Below are 20,429 nucleotides of genomic sequence, written 5' to 3'. Positions count from 1 at the left end.
GGATGAAAAAAGATATTGCTTTGATGGACCTAGAAAGTATTTAAGTCAGACAGAGAAAGTAAACACTATATGATTCCACTTATATGTGGAATCTAAAGAATAAACAGAACAAACTAATCAAAAACAGACTCACAAATATAGTGGACAATTTGGTGACAGACATAGGGGAGAGAGGTTGGAAGTGCTGAGAGAATGGGGTGAAGGGTTAGAGAAGTAAAAATTAGTAGCTGATGAATGTGTTTTTGAAACTAATTAAAATAAACAAATTTTTTAAAAAGATTTTATTTGAGCCCTGGGATCTAGGCATTTTTCTGAAGCCAAATTTGCATAAGTGCTTTCCAATTATATGAATTCAAAAATTAATTTTTTCTTTTAAGCTGGTATTAGTAGGGTTTTCATCATATATAACCAAAAAGCACTTTCTAAGAAAATCTCCAGTGCTAATTACATTCAGGTAAGTTGGATTCTATTAACAATTATTGTCTTTGCCCCGATGTACACAGTGCACTTAACAGAAGATATTTGTGTTGTCAGTTCAGCACATTACATTAGACATAAGTTACCATGACTGGTACAAAATTATTCCACTCACACAAATACATAAAACTCATCAGACCGAAGTGGGAGCCAGAAAAGATTGTTGCACACAATCCCAGCTTCAAGGCCCCATAGATGATGGAAACCTGAATTTATTTCCTACCTCATTTCACATTCTCATGTGGCACCAGAATTAGACCAAGTATGGAGACCCATAATTTTCTAGTCTCCTTGCCTGAATATTACCTTCTTTGAGGCATAACTGAACTTGAGAATTTGACCTTTTCTTTGCTTAGTATTTCCCCACAATCACCATGATACCCAATCAGATTTAGGAACACAAATGATTCACAAATATATTTAATTTTGATAAAATATTATTAAAAGACAAGAGTTTGACATTTAATTCATGGGCAGTCTTCAGAAAGAGAACAAAATGAGAAAAGTGTATTGAGAATATTTATGGTTCAAACAGACACAATTGACAGCAGGGAGCAGTGCTTCTAGCATCACGGAGCATAGAGTTACAGGCAGAAATGCAGGAAAGCCTAGAAGAAAAGAAAGACATGGCAGCTGCTTTTCAGTCACTGTGAGAGCAGGATCTCTATGGGTGACAGCTGGCAGAGGTGACTTGCTCACAGGCCTGATAGACAGGAGGCTGCGAACCACGAACAACAGTAATGGCAGGACAAGACCAAAGAAGAGAGGTGACAGATTTCAGGAAAAAGGATGTTTAGGTCAGTGTACGAACCCTGGAGGAGAGAGAAGAAAGAGTCATAAGTCACACCACCCCTGAAGAAAAATCAGCTCCTTCCCTCCCTCAGGGCCTATCTGCAGCATCAAGACACTAAAGTTAAACTTATATCAATACTCACTCTTCATTACCTCTCCTGGCAATGAGTAAAGATGATACTCTGCTAAAGTAAGCACCAAACTTCAGCCTGAAAGGGCATGTGGGAGGCAGAAGAGCATAACTAAATGCTGTGGTGAAGCACAGGTCATGGACTAACTGGATGGGTAAGAACTGTAATTTCCTGTCATCTCAGCTACCAGCAAGTTCAGCATCATTTTCTGTAATTTTAGACTCAGCAGGCATCATCCAAATCTCATTGAATGGCTGATACCAAAGGTTAGTCTGGAGAACAATCTCTGAAGTTTCCTGCAGAGACTATGCAGAATGTTCTAAATTTCTCCCTTGCCCCAATTCACATGAGATGAATGTTCCAGATTTCTCTCTTGCCCCAATTCACATGAGATGAATGTAGCGTGAAGCAAGGACAACATAACAGAAGTATGCCAAAGTGTCCGGACAAACCCCTTCTACTCCTGTTTCTATCGTATATGAGTCACATTTCTGGGCAAGAAGAGTGGCAATATTACCTGTAAGTGGAACCTCAGGGCGTTCTATCATCAGCAAGAATGAAAAGAGAAAGGGAAAAAACTCATTAACTTGGTTAGTGGAATGATTGCATCTGTCTGTCTTTATCTCACAAGCCAAAAGGAAATGCATGAGCAGCTCTGGCCCATTCTTTCCTGCACTTCCATGCATGTACAATAAGCCTTCAACGGCCATAAAGTAGAGTCACCCTAAAGTCATTGAGCCAGTCACTGAAAGAAGGTAAACAGAGACTGGGTGTTTTGTAAGGAAGGAACCTCAGAGCAGGAAGTCATATACTAATAACTGCCTGGCAAAGGTAAGGATAGCACAAGAGCTGCTCTTCTCTATCCAAGAATAGCCCTGTACCAGTCACCTCTGTGATGAAGCAAACTTGACCCAAGATAGGGAGTCTCCCTTCTCCCAGTCTCCTTAATTTCTGCAATCACTATCATCCCCTCTCAGATTTCCTTCCTTTGTGGGGTCAGGTGGGAAAAGTTAGAACAGAATGCCTCAGTCCCAGTACCAGTCTTCCCCCATTTTCTCTCAAGGTACCTTACCTTTCATATTCCAAAGGTGGATGATAAAGCCCAAACCAAAAGAGATGAGTCCCAGCACAAAACCCTCGATTCCACTCAGCATCTTGCTCTGGGCAGATTCAGACTGTGCCCCTGAGAAATAAAAGCCTAAGTGTCAGTATCCATCCCCATAGCCCACAGTGTTCTCATCTGGAAGCCTGGAGTCTAATCCAGAATACAAGAAATAGAGGAGCAAATAGAAGAGGGCCAAGGCATGCATAGACCCCAAGGGGGCAGCGTAGATAGATACGGGGGAAGAGGATGGCAGCTCCTCAGAAATTATGTCTGTCTATAACCCCACAGACCTTCCCCAAGACACCAGCTTTGGTGTCACTGCCCAGAACTTGAACATTTCAGAAGACACACTACCAAGGCTGAACTGTAGCCTGGGGAGTCAGGTTATACAAAGGGATTGCCATAATATCTTGGGAGAAAATGAGATCAGTACTCAACATGAGCCTTTTGACTTGAGATAATACTACCTCAGTCAGTCTTCCATAACTCCTAGCCCGGAAATGATACCAGAGTTACACAGGAGAGAAGGTATGAGATATGCATGACACAGCAGAGATAAGGAGGAACCCCACCATACCAGAAGCAGAGTCCTCCCTGCCCGTTGTGTTATCTGAGTCCATGGTATCAGTGAAGCGTCCCTTACGCCATTCTACCGTGATGGGGCGCTGGAGGCTGGAGTGGTCCACGTGGCAGATGTAGACATCGCCTCGCTGTGGTACTATTTCTAGCATCACAAGAATCTGATAGGTCCAGTCCCCATTCTGAATAAGAGGAGTGGACACAACTCCAGCTTTCTCTTCCAGTTTATTCCGGAACCATCTGACTTTAATTTGACGAGGATAGAAATTTGTCACCATGCAAACCAGCAGATTATGGTGGTTTAGAAACTCTGTCCTGGCTGGGGAGATGGTCACTGTAGGCTCCTCTAGGAGGAATAGCAGACAAAGAAAGTTAGAGGATGAGGCAGCAAACGAATTCTTACCATGAACTTAAGTCCCACCTTTGTTACTAAAGTAGAAAAGAAAACAGATTTTAAAGAGTCTTTTATTAGAATCTCACCTCTGGGTTTTAATTAGCTAATTTGTTAACCCACTTTTCAAGAATATAATACTTTTATTTAGTGTTTACTTTTTTATTAAACAAAATAATTTACATAAAAACTATCTGTAACACGGACTGATAAATATATATACATACATGCACACACATGCACATATGTGCAAAGTGTGCTGTGCACACAGTTGGGGGACCAGCTCTACACTACCTGGCAGGAAACAAGAATTAGGTGTTGCGGGAGCTATAGGAGTCTGTGCAACATGAGAGACTCAGAGGCCCTGCCAACTATGGCTGGGCCTTATGACCTTTGAAGGACTGAAGTTCAGAGCACTGAGGATGCCATCCGCTGTCCCAAATGCAGAGTTCCTCCTTTCTAGATTTTCAGTCCTGCACGCCCCCCTCCCAAATCTGTGCAGCCAAACCTTCCAACATTTTTTCTCTTGGAATTAGAAACCCTTCCCAGTACCATCAAGATCTTAGGGAACCACAAAAGATCTCTTTCATGGGGCCTCCCCCACTAGGTTCTGGGTGAAGAGCCTCTGAGCTCATCCTAAACTCACCTCTCCGCTGAACAGTGAACTGAGCGGTCTCCTTATAATTGTGTCTGCACAGCGTGTCCACCTGGGCCCGATACTGTGCCAGGAGGTCCTTCTGGCTGTTCCAACTCTGAGCATTCGACCGCCCCAGCTCGGTTACAGCCACAAACATCCCCACATCACTGTCAAAGCGCACGATCTCCTCCTTGTTGTAGATTTGTCTGGCCACAAGCCGCACACGCTCTGTGCCATTGGTGAAGTAGCACATGCCCTTAAACTGGTACACGAAATCCTCTGCGGGAGAGCCCATCTGCATTATATTTAGTTCAGCCTTGCATCTCAATCAACCAATTAGTGTGGGGAGGTGTGGGAAAGAGAAAGAAAATACCAGTACAGCCAAGTGACTAAATGAAACCTACTCTCAACCCTCATAATTTTATCCCCAGGAAGAATTTAGATGACTTCTGTGCAGAAAATCCTGCATTGAACATTTATTAAAGAAAATCGAATGTAAAGCAAGAAAAATAATGGAACAATGAACGATTGGTAATAAATATATGGTAGCTGAAGGAAACTGGACTTTAGGTGGTAAACACACAATAGAATATGCAGATGTCAAATTATAATGTACACCTGAAAATTATATAATTATATTAACCAATGTTACCCAAGAAATTTAATTTTAAAAAGGTAAAAAAAAAAAAATACAGTAAGAATAAAACAAATAAATGGTGGGGAAAAAAAGACTAAACTGTCAGTATTTGCATACAATAAACCTGTGACTAACGAAAATTCAAAATAATCTACTGTCAAATGAATTTAAAGCAATAGTTTAGCAAATAGCTGGATACAAGACTCATTTTAAAACATTATGTAGACCAGGAAAACTTTTTCAATATATATTTAATTACGCTGATTATTACAGCATAAAAAATATTATTATCTAGAAATAAGGCCTACAAAAGAGACACAAGATTTCTTAAAGGAAAACAATAAAATTTTATAAGAAATATTAAAAGATTCCTAAATAAATAAAAGGATACATTTTGTGCATGGATTGGAAGACTCAGTCTTATAAAGATGATATTTATCTCAAGTGAATTTATAGATTTTATTCATGTCAATTAAAATTCCTTCAGTTTTTTTATTATTTAAAACTTTAAAAGCTGATTCTAAAATTTAATAGAAGTACAAAGAGCAAAGATTAACCAAACTACTCTTGTGGAAATAAATATCATGAAAAATTTTGTTCTGCTAAATATCAAGATACTAAATGAAACTGTGGTAATTATATACTGAGTTATTAGCCCAGACATAGGAAAATAGATAGCATGATATATCCCAAAATAAGTTTCATGCATATATTTACACTAAATTTATGACTAAGGTAGCACTGTAGATCACTGGGGAAACAATGCTTTTGTTAATAAGTGGTGTTCTAGTAAGTAAGTAACTGTAGGGGAGAAGAGAGAAAGTTGGACGTATGTTTCACACCATATACAAACTAAACCTAGATGAATTAAAGACCTGAATATGAAATGCAATAATACAAATACATTAAAAGATAAAATAAGAAACAACTTCATGACTTTGGCATTGTAAAGGATTTCTTAAACAAATTATTAAAAACACTAACTATAAAGAGAAAAGATTGATAAAGTCAACTTCATTAAAATAAACAACTTCTGTCCATCAAAAAAATATCATTAAGGAAGTTAAAAAAACAAACCACAAAGTACAAACAACTATCTGCAAAACACATACTCACAATAGGCTTGATTCACAATATATTTTTGTACCTTAAAAGATATTTTAAAAAGATACAGAAAAAAGAAGAAAATATCTAAAGAGATATTTCAATAAAGAGTAAATACCAGTGGACAATAAACATGCAGAATTGCTCATCCTCATTAGTAATCAGAGAAATGCAAGTTAAAAATATGGTGAAATGCCACTACGTACTCATAAGATAGGGAAACAGAAGTAAGTCTTAAATGCCAAAAGCTGCCAAGAATTGGGTTCACTTATAAATCGCTTGTGGGAGTGCACATAGACACGAACAATTTGAATAACGGTCAGATATTCTGTTGTAAAGCTGAAGAAATGCATACCCTTTTGACTCACCAATTCCAACTTAAGTATATAGTTTTAAAAAATGCAGGCTAATATGCTCCGAGATATATGAAAAAAAAAATGGAAGCAACCCAAAAGTGCATCCACCTTGGAATGGGTAAGTACATTGTTGCACCCTCATAAAATAGAATCTACTAAACAACAATGAAAATGGATGGACAACATGAAATATTTATGACAGATCTTCTCAAATGTAATATTGAACAAAAGCAAGATGATGCAACACTTATAGAACATTTAAAGGAGGAAATAATAATCTACATTGTTTAAGGATACATTCATATATGTTAAACCCCTGACAAAAAGCAATAACATTAACATTAAGAGAGTCATAATAATGCTGCTTCTGAGAAGTAAAAGTGGGTGTAATTAGAAAGAGGCACGTGGGAGTCTTTTAGGGTTCTGGTAATATATAGTCATTTTTAACTGGGTTATTAATTATTTGGATATTTTTTATAACTTTTGTTAAATTTTATACATATGCTTAATCTAATACCTATATTTCAATATAACTAATGTAAAAAAAATGTGGACTAATAATACCCTAAAGTCATCAAGGTGCATGTGTATGTGTGTTTTAGAAAGATTAAGTTGAAGTGTTTGTGTAAAGATATTACTACAGAATTTGGAAATTAGTGGGTACAAAACAAAATTGATTTCCTTGTTTTTTCATCCTTCTCATAGCCCTGTTCACCATCAATACCGATTCAAGTTTGTACATAAATACAAAATTAATGGCAGTCATTACCTGTCTTCATCCTATGAGGGTTCTCATCTTAGACATCACAATGTTATCTCAGTGAACCACTGCTTACACTGCAGGAATGGAGAATTGTGCTCCTCAGATAGTGAAGCTACAGAGACTACAGCTGTCTTGAATTCTTTAAACCCTGAGTTCGATAGTACATGAACACCGCTTGGACCAGAAAGTTCCTAGGGTGGCAAATCTTTTTAACTCACTCTCCGAGGTTTCTTAATGCTTCTCGAGTGGTCTCATATGCATTTTCCCTTTTGTTTGTTTGTTTGTTTGTTTGTATATTAAAATATAGTTGGCATATAATATTATATTAGTTTCAGGAATACAGCACATTAATTTGACGTTTATATATCTTAGTGTGATGTGAACACCACACTAAGTTTGGTAACCATCTGTCACTGTGCAAAGTTACTGCCATTTATGACAACACAAATGAACCTAGACATTATTATAAGTGAAATAAGTCAGACGGAGAAAGATGAATACCACATAATTTCACTTATATGTAAAAATTTTTAATTAAAAAAAAGAAAAAGAAAATCAAAACCACAATGAGATACCATCTCACACCTGTTAGAATAGCTATAATCAACAGGACAAGTAATAACAAATGCTGGAGAGGATGTAGAGAAATAGGAACCCTCGTACACTGCTGGTGGAACTGCAAATTGGTACAGCCGCTATGGAAAACCGTGGAGTTTCCTCAAAACACTAAGAATTGATCTACCACATGATCCAGCAATCCCTCTACTGGGTATTTACCCCAAAGACTTGAAAATTCATATTCAAAAAACATTTAAACACTGATGATAATAGCAGCATTATTCACGGTGGCCAGGACATGGAAGCAACTGAAGTGTCCTACAATAGATTATTGGCTAAAGAAGCTGTGGTACTTATATACAATGGAATATTACTCAGCCATAAGAAGAGATGAAATACTGCTATTTGCAACAACATGGACGAACCTTGAAATAATCATACTGAGCGAAATAAGACAGAAAAAGTTGAAAATCACATGACATCACTTATATATGAGCTATAAACCTAAAAGCAACAAATGAACAGGACAAACAAACAGAAACTCATGGACATAGACTATAGACTAGTGGTTACCAGAGGGCAGTGGGTGAAGGAGGAGCGGGGAGGTAAATGGGGGGGAAAGATTTTAATCATTTCTTCAATTAAAATAATTAATTAATTAATTTTAAAAATAAATAAATTTTATATATATATTTTTTTTCTTTTTAAGAGAGAGACTCATAGAAACAAAGAGCTGCTGGCTACCAGAGGGGAGGGGGATGGAGGGATGGGTAAGAAAAGATGAAGGGGAATATAATCAATAATAGTGTGATAACTTTGTCTTGCATTAGGTATAGAAATGTACTTTCTCTTTTTCTTCCAACTCTGAGTTCCCAGTCTTTTCCCTCAGAGAAATTACCCTCTCTTCAACTGCAGGGATTTGAAAAAGGAAATCTAGCAAAATTCTTTTTCCTGAGGAGGAGAAAACTGGAATGTCATAGGAGCCCTTCCAAATTCTCCCTGGGATTTGGTCAGAGTGCAACACACCTGACCCTAAGCTCCAGAGCACCCAAGCAATTAATTCTCAGATCTGGGGTCTCTGAAGATTAGCTCTCCAGCACTTACTTGGAACACCTCTGCAGTGAGCCATGGGAGTCCTCAGCACCATGAGAATAACCATCACAATTCCAGCTACAGTCCAAGGGTTCCTGAGAATTGTCACAGTCATCTTTACACACTTAAAACAGAAACAATTTAACAAAAGCATTGGCAATCAGCACAGCTACCACCAAGTAACCTGATGTTTTCATTTTTCAGAAAATAAAAATGAGGAAACCTTCTATGAATTTTAGGATTGGACAGTTCCTAGGGAAAAAGCCAATCAACCCGATAACTTAAGTTCTCATTTGTCTCTGGGCAAACACTTTTAAAGAAAGTTCTCGATGCAAAAGAAAAGAAAAAAAAAATTCATGGACCATCTACTTGGTGTCCAGCACTCACTAGGTCATCACCAAATATCACTGAACTTGGTGATACACTGAAAATATGTATGGAGGTTTCAGGAACCAGAAGAAGAATGTGACGTGGAGTATTTCATCCTAGGACATTTATTTAAATTCTCTGGTTCTTATATTTAGGGATCAACAGAAGGAGATGGAACGATATTCCCTGGGAGAGAAGATAATTGTCTAAAACCTGTTCACTTCCTTCCTTGACTTAGCACTGAGACACCATGGGGTATAATGTAAAAGGCAACCAATTTTGAGAAAAATGTACTTGTATCACCGACAATTTATAAACTTTGTGGCCTACAAGAAATTACATAATCTCTATTGGCCTCAGTCTTCTTTAAAGTGTAGATAGTATCAGCTTAGTAGGGTTACTATTAAGATAAAATAAATCATGTATATGACATGTTAATTGCAGATCCTGGTGAAGAGTTAGAACTGAAGAGGCAGTAGTTGATTTTCCCCAGAAATCAGCTCCGTTGTACACTCTTGGAACAAAATAGAGACTTTGAGAAGTAGATAGCTGAGTAAAGGCTCATTGGGTTATTTAGTCAGCTATTTGCATTCTCAACACACACGTCTTACATAACCAATATTCAGAGGATGCTCTCAAAAAAAGAAAATTAGTTTCCCAGGGATGTCTTGGTAACTCAGAGGATATTGATAACCCCAGTTACTACAGTAACAACAGGGAGGTAAAACAGGAAGTAAAGGGGTTAAAATGAAGGTTAATAGGAGCTCTTAGAAATAGAAACCCAGAGAAAGACAGACACATTATGATTATAATTATTAATGTTATTATTTGTATTGGTATAATAAAATAACTATTATTTTTAGACCCACTATATGCCATATACTGCAGTATACATTAAAATATATTATCTCATGTAATCTTATCAACAAATTGTGAGGTAATTGTTCTTACCTAAATTTTCAGATAAGAACCCCACTCTTCAGTTTGAGCAACTTGCCCAAAATCACAGCTTAATTTGTTTTATTTATATACCTTTGACAATCAATTCTGAACCTTACATGATACCTCAGTCATTTATACTAATAAAAAAAGTGATTGAGCTAAATATTGAAAACACAAAGTTACATAATTTCAAATAATACAGCTTATGTAAACCCCATTAAATACATTGCAAAGTATAAACCTGTGGGCTGTCGATTGAATAAGAGTGACAGTGATCATAATGCTCCCTCACAATTGCCTTACAATGGAGACACAACATTCATCTACATTGCACATTAACATTAAATATAAACTTATTTAATGATGTACATTAACTGATTTTATATAAGTGCTTTCATGGTACTTATGATGTTTAAAAATATTTGTGATATTGCACCTGTCTTAATGAATTACTGAGGAATCCCTTTAATTTTTATTGAGGAAATAGAATCTCAGGTTAAATCCTTCAGATAGTTTTCAGGAAAATCTTTGAGTTAATGAATGCTGATAATTAGCAAATAAGCACTCGTTATGTTTCATATGTCATAGACAGTTAAGGATGAAGCCCTGTAATCGATTCAGACTAGAGGACCCATATTGACCAGACATGTCCCTAGAACCACTGTTGTAAGGATCCAGACAGCTTTGGGGTACTTTATAGACATAGAAAATTATTTTTATGAGGGGATTCTTTCTACAGTGTTTGCCTTTAGCTTTTGTGCCTACCTTATTACCCATAGTTTTCTGATTTTCCAAATTAAAAAAAAAAAACAATCAAAGAATGTAGTATGCTTTTTGCAAATGTCACTGAACGCCTAAAATGTGCTGTTCTGCATATTGAGAATATAGATAAATAGTGGCCTTCGTGATGCATATACTCTACAGTTCTGTTAAATTGTACTACATTTTTTAATCAATAAATATTTAACACTCATTATGCATTAGTCATCTTACTATGTGCTCGGGATATAATACAGAAGGAAAACAGGTGTGGTCCCTGGTTCATTGAGCTTAGATTCCAGAAGATGTGACAAATATTTCCTTTTGCTCTTGTCATGTTAAGATCTGGAGGAAGGGCAAGAGTGCATGCAAAGGCCCTGAGGAGGGTGTGAGATGGGAGCGTTTAAAGAATAAGAAGATCAGTAAGGCTGGAACAAGTTTGGAGAGTTCATAGAGAAAAGAGCATATTAAGACATGGCCAAGAGTTTTAATTTTACCCTAATGGGAAGTAGAGCAAAGGTCTCCACCCTAATACTCAAGAATCATATTTTATAAAAACAAATAAAAACATAAAGTATGCCAGTAAACTTTTGCTGCTTTTTTCCACTAAAATATCTTTATATTTTAAAAAATAAATCCAGACAATAGAATAATGTTTAGCACCAAAAGGTAATGAGCTATCAGGTCATGAAAAAACCCAGAGGAAACTTAAATGTCTATTACTAAGAGAAAGAGACAAATCTTAAAAAGTTGCATACTCTATGATTCCAACTATGGGACATTTTAGAAAAAGCTAAACTATGGAGACACTAAAAAGATCAGTAGTAGCCAGGGGTTGAGGGGAAGGAGGGATGAATAGGTAGAGCACAGAGGATTTTTAGGGCAGTGAAACTATTCTGTGTGATACCATGTATATGGTGGATACATGTCACTCTACATTTATCCAAAACCATAGAATGTACAACACCAAGAATGAACCCTAATGTAAACTATGAACTTTGGGTGACAGAGTGTAGGTTTGTCAATTGTAATAAATGTACCTCTCAGGCATGGGATGTTGATAGTGCAGAAACTGTGAGGGTGGGATTAGACAAAGATTGTAAGGGAAATCTCTGCATTTTCTGCTCTATTTTGCCTTAAACCTAGCACTGCTCTAAAAAATAGTCTATTTAAAGAAATATGTATGCAAATTATCCAAGAATAGAACCTAAGGAAAAGCAAATCAGGCAGAAAGAAAGAGGTAGGAGTTTTCTTTTGCAGCAAGAGGAAGAATTAACATTCCTACATTGGAAGAATGGGGAAGACTTATATTTGTGCATTACTATAGAGGAAAATATAAGGCTGCTGCTGAACTTGCACCAGCAGGGAGCTGATGTCATTCTCAAAGAGTCTCAAGCTTATTTAATTTATAAATTCATGTGTATTGACACATCTGTATTAAATACTGTTATATTTATATCATACTAAACAATATGTGTAGTTATAAAATTTTACTTTATTTAATAGATATTAACACTACACTAGCAAGTGCCAAGCATTGTTCTATGCATTTAAAAAATAATCATTATAAAAATCAAAAAACAAATATATAAAAATCCTATAGGATTAAATACCATTATTATTTTCATTTTGCAGATATATATAGCAAGTAAGGTGTAAAGATGTCAAATAACATGTCTATGTCACATAATTGTTACAAGGCAGAGATGGCATTTAAATTCAAACCTGGAATCTGTGCTCTAAACAACTATGGTATACTATTTCTTGATAAGACTAGACAAATAGATGAGAGAGACAGACAGACAGATGATAGATATAGATAGATGATAGATAGATAGATAGATAGATAGATAGATAGATAGATAGATAGATAGATAGATAGATAGACGGACTGACTGATTGATTTAGGGAAGGGAAGGAAAGGCTGTGTATTTTGTCCTCTCTACAATACCACACAAAAGTAGTACTTGAGATTCGTTATGCATCAATAGCCACAGCTCACTGTGTGGGCCCAGCTTGGGTGTGGTACTCACAGAGGAGGACAGTCTTCCTCCAGAGAAGGTGGAAGTAAGTGTGTAACAAATGGATGAGAGTCAGGGAAAATCCTAAAACATCTCAGTGCATGAGTTCAAGATTTACTGGAGAAGGGAAAACTTCTAAGGCCATGAGTCAACCCCAGAAGGAAAGGCACAGGTGCCACCCACCTCCCATGGAGGAGTGAGTCTGAGCCTGGACAGGCATCAAGTGTCTACAATCCAGGCCTGGGACCTCATCTCCTTATTGATCCCCCTTTTATAATGCACATGTGAGAAGATGGCCTTGTCAATAGAGATATTCAGATTACTCTGGTGCCAAGAAGAGAGGATTTGGGCATAGACACTTGTAAGAGTTGTCTGAGAACACCTGCTGTGAGCATCTAGGGACCTTCAGCCCACGGGAAGTTGTGATTTCTTTGGCAGGGGAGAAGGAAACCTGTGGTTTGATGGGAAGTTGAAGGTTGGTCTCAGCTCAGCCTTTCAGCTGACAGAAGAGATTCCCTGGGCCAGCTAGCTCAGTATCAGTAATTCAAGTGAGCATCTGGGTGGTTTTTGGCCTCTCCTCTCACTGCACAACAGCCAGTTAGGGTGGAGACCCGTGTGGCTGCTCTGTGCGACACGTGACACGTGACACATCGTGGTCAGGGAACAAATAAGTAAATGATGGCTTCAAACATGAACCTCTAATTTTTAAAAAAATATAAGGTATGAATTGAAGAGTTGCAGAAATTGGTTTGCAGTCAAGTTGTAACTCACATGAAGAATTCTTATAGCATATTTGAGGGTAGATGAGGTGAGGAATTTTAATGTGTCTTTCAAGAAATATCATATAATGCTTTTTTAAATTTGTAAAACCAGAAAACTATGGGTAATCAGGTAGGCACAAAAGCTAAAGGCAAACACTGTAGAAAGAATCCCCTCATAAAAATAATTTTCTATGTCTATAAAGTACCCCAAAGCTGTCTGGATCCTTACAACAGTGGTTCTAGGGACATGTCTGGTCAATATGGGTCCTCTATTCTGAATCGATTACAGGGCTTCATCCTTAACTGTCTATGACATATGAAACATAACGAGTGCTTATTTGCTAATTATCAGCATTCATTAACTCAAAGATTTTCCTGAAAACTATCTGAAGGATTTAACCTGAGATTCTATTTCCTCAATAAAAATTAAAGGGATTCCTCAGTAATTCATTAAGACAGGTGCAATATCACAAATATTTTTAAACATCATAAGTACCATGAAAGCACTTATATAAAATCAGTTAATGTACATCATTAAATAAGTTTATATTTAATGTTAATGTGCAATGTAGATGAATGTTTTGTCTCCATTGTAAGGCAATTGTGAGGGAGCATTATGATCACTGTTACTCTTATTCAATCGACAGCCCACAGGTTTATACTTTGCAATGTATTTAATGGGGTTTACATAAGCTGTATTATTTGAAATTATGTAACTTTGTGTTTTCAATATTTAGCTCAATCACTTTTTTTATTTGTATGGATATGTATATAGATGTGTGCATATATATTTATATTGAGATAAGATGTCAATGCTAACAAAACTATTCATGGAGAAGAAGATAGGAAAGAAAAGAGAATCTTTCCAGTTCTCTGGTAATTAAACTGCTTTAAGAGGGAATGAAGCCTTTCATACAATAATTAGGACTAATTATTGTATATAGAAATGTACAATAGAAATATTGTTGACATTACTTGTGAATTAGTGAAAGCACCAAAGAGAAAGTTAAAAAAACAAACAAACAAAAAAAAAACCTGAGTTTTAGAACTGGCCTCACCACTAACTGGCTATATGACCCTAGATAAGCTATTTAGAACAGTACAGGCTGAAGTTTTCTACTTCATTCTTTCATTAAACAAATATTTATTGAGCAGCACTGTTGTAGGCTGGGAAACATGGATGGAAAAAAAAGAGGCAGCATCCTTGCCCTTCTGGAGCTCAGTTCTAGCAGGACTGCATTACACTCAGCAAAACGGGTAGATTGAACTAGATACCCTCTATTGTCTCTTCTAGGCCTTAGACCCTGTGATTAGGCACCCAACATCACCTCTTGGTGACTAGGAAGCTGGCCAGTGCCCTGAGGTCACAAAATAGCCAATTGGCGAAACAGACTTGCTTCTTAAAATCCTTAAGTTTTAATTAACTAGATTTTGTTTTATATCCATAAGACCATTGTATAGAAAATTAAATTCAGTTTGTCTTTGACCTGACTCCCTATGGCTACCTCTGGAGACATCCGGCAGTAAAGTGCCAGCGGGGTAACTAAGGACAGTGGCCTCAGGCGGCGCGGGGTTCAAGGACAGGAGCGGAGCGGTGAGGAGGCAGACAAGCAGGAGGGCTTCGCGGCTGGGCTGGGAAACTTCGCGCCATTGCTTCTCCGTTCCTGAATTTCCGTATTCCCCACTGCTCCTTCCGGCCTCGCAGACTGAGGTAATGTGAGAAAAGAAGGAAACTCCAACGCTACGTGGGGAAAGCCCCTTATAAACCGTTGGGTTTCCACGGGGATTCCCTCCAGAGGAAGTTAAAAAATCAACTTAAATTTCGGTCTCGATCGCCGTCTGGCGGTTGAAGTGCCACATCACATCCTCGAAGCAAAGACACAGTTCAGGGCACGAGAAAACCTGCTCAAGTTTAAGATTGTTAAATTTCTGAAATTTCCCAACTGGAATTGTATTTGATAGTTAATCTAGCAGCGTAACGGTGTCCCTCTCTTTGACGTAAGCCCCAGTCTTCTTTCAGCTCACTCCTGGTTTATTGAAGATGCTATAGGTCAGATCTTTCTGCCCCAAAAACCGCACCTACAGAAGACCTGTGACTGCCTCCCGCCTACTTTCCCCTCCAACAGCACACGCTGGGGCACAACCCTAAGAGGTCACCGCCTTGGGACAATGATAAAAACTAAGAAGACTTCCTGATGGAACAAAGTGGCAGAAAAGCAACTTCAGGCCAAATTCTGAGCAAAATCTTTGCTGCCGAAGCACTCCATAGAATCTTGCTCTCTTAGAAATCACATATGCACAATCAACACTGAAAATCAGAAAACGAGGTCTAATGTGGACACTGGAGGGAGACCAGGAAACACTTCTCAGTGATCCATCAAATGTAGTGTCTCCAAACTCAAGACAAAACATTTAAAGAACAACAGACACAAGTTAGATTGGCGTGATCAATGCTGTTGCTCACCATCCAATCAGAACATAAAATATCCCGAGACTCCCTAACTTTAAGAGCCACAAAAATTTAAATCTGCAATCAGAGCAGGTAGAAAGGAGGATGGGGGACAAGGTCTGAAACAGTAAAGCCTTGCCCCAGGTGGAGGAAGATCAGAAACTTAAGCATCTTTGTTATTGACCTGAGAATGTGATGTGGCAACAGGAACAAGGACAGGAGAGATTGTTTTAATTGTGGAACTTGGTAACAAACAAGGCAGGAATAATGAAGTATGGTCACTCATAATTAAACTCCTGTGTGACAGTCAACTGAGCTCTGGAGATATATAAAAAAAAAAAAAAAATGAATAAGATACGGAGCTCTGCTTACCATCTAGAAACATAGACAAACAAGGGGGCTCAGGTGAGATAAGTCTAAAATACAATGGAGTCACAAAGGATTAGGAAAACTTTCTAGGGGAAAGTGCATTCAAGCTGACCCAGAAGAATGTGGAGACTAGCTTCCAAGTCTAATGATGCTCCAGAGGCATGAAGACAGAGAAAGGCACAAGGTTTTGAGGAAGAAGAACGTAGTTTGGAATTGGTAAGTAGGAGGGGGACAGATGAAGCTAAAGGGTTAGGGATAGATGTCTCATCATCAGGCTAAGGACTTTCACTTCTTTCTGAAGACAGTGGGGCCACTATGCAAGTTGATAATAAGGAAAGTATCACGAGCAGAATACTCTGGTGGAAAGGGTTATAGGTACACAAAACTGGAAGCAGAGAGAGCAGTTAGATGACTGTTAGAGCAAAATAGGCCAGGCATGGTGGCATCACAACTAAAGTAGGGTCAGGGTGGTACAGAGGGTCAGAGAGATGCGAAGAAGCCGAAGCAACCTGATGTGTCTCCATCAGTTATACATGAGAGAGAAGAAAAGAAGAGCAGAAGAACACTGGGTAGTGATTCCAAGGACAGCAGGACAGATGGAGGTTTGAAGAGAAAGAGAAGATTATTCTATTTTAGATATTTTGCATTGACTCTGGGTCATTCGGGTGAAATTTGCTCTGTATGGTAGGCAAAATAATGCCCGCCACCCCACCCTAAGAGTCTCACATTCAAATCCCTGGAGTCTGTGGGTAATTTACATGGCAAAAGGGACTTTGCAATTATGAATAAATTAAGGATCTTGAGATAGGAAATTATCCTGGATTATCCAAGTGTGCCCAATATAATCGCAGGGGTCCTTATAAGTGAAAGAGGGAAGCAGAAGAGTCAACGAAGGCGATGTGATAACAGAAGCATAGACCAAAGTAAAGTGTTTTCTGGATGGAGGCCACAAATCAAGGCATGCAGGTGGTCTCTAGAAGCTGGAAAGGTCAAGAAAGAGATCCTCCTCTAGAATTTCCAGAAAGAACACAGACTTCATGATACCTTGATGAGCCCCATATGACCCATTTCAGACATAACCTCCAGGACTGTCAAATAATAATCTATGTTGTTTTAAGCCACTAAATTTGTGGTAATTTGTTACAGTAGAAACAGGTAACTGATACATCTTGTAATTAAGACCCAATATAGCTCAGAGCTCAGGTTCTGAAGTCAAAAGGATTTGAGTTCTTATCATAGCTACGTCACTTCCTACCCATGTGACCTTGGGTGTGTTAATTTCTCCAAGCCTCTGTTTTCTCACCTGTAAAATGGGACTAGCTAATAAACTTTGTGTCTAGAAAGAGAAAATAGGGAGGCAGTGAGATCTGCTGTTTTTCATAACAAGCCATAAGAAATATCTGACATTTTAAAACATATCTACATATAACTGTTTATAAGGTAAAATAATTTGAAAATATTAAAATAGAGAAATAACAAGAGAAAAACACTTTCTATTTTCTCAGGTGAAAACTCTGATACATTTCATTTTTAATTCAATAAAAGAAACAACCACACTTGTGAAATTTATTGCAAGTTGCACACAGTTAATATTAAATATATTAGAATATATATCCTACTTCAGAATTTCTTTAATAAAGATTAATTAACTCTAATAGGCTAAAATATTAACAATATTCTGCTAACGTATCACTGCATTGTCTAACTTAAGAGGCTTCAGGAGATTGTCAGCAGAGAAAATAGAATCTTCCTTACTTGCAAAGGTGAAAGATACAAGATTCTGTTAACTTAAAACAATTCTAATGTCACTTGGTAGACAGAATACACTAAGAAACTGACAAAAGTAAATCACTTTACTGGACAGTAAGCTACATAAGCTAAGTAAGAAAATGGCAAGTTCTGAGCACAAAAGAAACTTTCCAAGAATACAAATAAACTCTGATAGATGGTTTGAGATACAGAATATTTGGATATAAGTCAGGATTCTGTCTGCAGATCACTTCTAAAGTCTAACACAATTATGGCTTTTGATGCTTTATTAATGGAGATTACATCAGCTTGAATAATCTTAAGTGGTCCTTAAATAACATTGAGGGTTTGTCTTAGGGGAAACACATAACCCATAACCCTCCTGAGAAACCAGTGCTATAGCACATGAAGAGCTGTACCTCTAGTAACAAAGAATCTATAAATATTGTGAATCCAAGTACACATGCCACTTGTTTAAAAAAAGATGCTAGTAATATCAAAGGGAATCAAATGTAAGTGCAATCTCTTAACAAAACTAAACTGTATGAGGAATAGATCAAAATAAGTGCTTAAGTAGCGGAAATGGTATCGATTTATGTTGGAAACCTGAAAGGGAGTAATTATGACAGTCCATGTTCAAAGACTTTATGTAGGCATTAAATGGAAAGAATGTAAAGCATTCCATAACCAGGCATTAAATGGAAAGAAAGTAAAGCATTCCATAACCAGTAGAAAAGGCAACTGTAAGAAAAGTATAATCAAAGTTAATTATGTACATATATGAAGTACTTGTGATAAAATGCTCAGAAAAATAAGAATGGATGGGACCTTCCTCAACTTGATAAAGAACATCTAAAACCTTACAGCTATCATTATACTTAATGATGAAAGATTGAACGTTCTCCCCACTAAGACTGAGAACAAGGCAAGGATTTCTACTCTCACCACTTTCATTCAGTATAGTGTTGAGAGTTGTGATCTGTGCAATAGGCAAGAAAAAGAAATAAAAAGCATATAGATCACAAAGGAAGAAATAAAACTGTTCCTATTTCAGATGACACAATTGTCTACATAGAAATTTCAAGGAATCTATGTATAAACTACTAGAACTAAAAAGTGAGTCCAGCAAGATTACAGGATACAAGATAAACATACAGAAATCAACTGTATTTATATATACTAGCAATGAACACACAAATACCAAAATTTTAAAATACAATACCATTCTAAATCACTCAAGCATTTCGATAAGTGACAGCTTCCCCATAAGAACATGCCTCTTGCAAAGGATCCTTCATCCCTCCTCTCTAGAAGAGGAGAAGAAAAAACACAAGAAAAATCACCTGATGCAGAGCCCCAATTTCTATTTCATGGATATAAAATACCCAGGATGCTATAAAATCACCACGGTCTTTAGTCAGGCACCAACGGTAGTTTAGTGTGTTGGCTGCTCCAATGTTCTCTTCCAGCCTACAGGAAGAAAAGTAAGCTTACAGAAAATATTCCTTCAGACAGAAGCAGCACTAGAACATCCTGCATCAAGATGAGTGGGAAACCATCTCAATAAACACATTTTGTATGTTTAAAATAACTAAAATATGAAATATATAGGTATAATTCTAACAAAACATGCAAAATTTATATGCTGAAAAATACACAATACTGATAAAAATAAATCAAAAGATATTTAAATAAATAGACATACTGCATTCATGGATTGGAAGACTCAGCATAATAAAGATGCTGATTTTTCCAAATTGATAAACTACTCAATTCCTATTTTTTAAAAACCAAGCAAGATTTCTTTTTATACAAACAAGTTTATTCCAAAATTTATATTGAAAGGCAAAACAACTAGAGCAGGTAAAAACAATTTTTTTAAAAAAGAATGAAATGGGAGGAATCCATCTGCCCGCTTTCAAGACTTACTATACAGTTAAGTTAGAGTAATCAAGACTATGGTACTGGTGGAGATACAGACACACGGTTCAGTGGAACAGAAAGAAGAACCCAGAAACAGACCCACGCCAATATCCCAACTCATTTTTGACAAAGGTGCAAAGGCAACTCAGTAAAGGAAAGATACACTTTTCAATGAATGGTGCTGGAACAATTAGACATCCATAGGCAAACACATATGACACATTATATAAAAATTAACTTAAGATGGATCATAGACTAATACAAAAAATGTAAAACTATTTTACTATTAAATCGGGATTTAGAGCTAAGCAATAAGTTCTTAGACTGGAACAAAAACATGATTCATAAAAGGAAAAGTTATAAATTGGATATCATAAAAATTAAAAATTTAATCTCTGCAAAATACCTTTTTAAGAGAATAAAAGAGACAAACTACCAACCGGGAGAAAATATTTGAAAGTCACA

At 37.1% G+C, this 20,429-nt stretch overlaps 1 protein-coding gene and 1 pseudogene across 1 annotated transcript; one reads left to right on the top strand and one right to left on the bottom strand.

The window, feature by feature from the left end:
• Positions 1-1,783: 1,783 nt before the first annotated feature.
• On the bottom strand, positions 1,784-8,737 carry LOC102883801 (rano class II histocompatibility antigen, A beta chain-like). The gene is made up of 5 exons (XM_015585862.1): positions 8,635-8,737; positions 4,122-4,391; positions 3,149-3,430; positions 2,473-2,583; positions 1,784-1,941 (listed from the first exon to the last, which is right to left on the bottom strand). Exons 1-5 carry the CDS (start codon positions 8,735-8,737, stop codon positions 1,784-1,786), a joined length of 924 nt encoding a protein of 307 aa, XP_015441348.1.
• Positions 8,738-19,314: 10,577 nt separating this feature from the next.
• Positions 19,315-19,568, top strand: LOC102895066 (annotated as a pseudogene).
• Positions 19,569-20,429: the final 861 nt, after the last annotated feature.

This window comes from Pteropus alecto, unplaced genomic scaffold (genome assembly GCF_000325575.1).
Source record: "Pteropus alecto unplaced genomic scaffold, ASM32557v1 scaffold202, whole genome shotgun sequence".
NCBI lineage: Eukaryota > Metazoa > Chordata > Mammalia > Chiroptera > Pteropodidae > Pteropus > Pteropus alecto.
This window is presented reverse-complemented; position numbering and strand designations above follow the sequence as displayed.

Coding starts and splice junctions, on each gene's coding strand:
- LOC102883801 (XM_015585862.1), bottom strand. CDS start 8,737: ATGACTGTGACAATTCTCAGGAACCCTTGGACTGTAGCTGGAATTGTG. Junction 3,431..4,121: donor GTTCACTGTTCAGCGGAGAG/GTGAGTTTAGGA, acceptor TATTCCTCCTAG/AGGAGCCTACAGTGACCATC. Junction 1,942..2,472: donor CCACCTTTGGAATATGAAAG/GTAAGGTACCTT, acceptor TGCTGATGATAG/AACGCCCTGAGGTTCCACTT.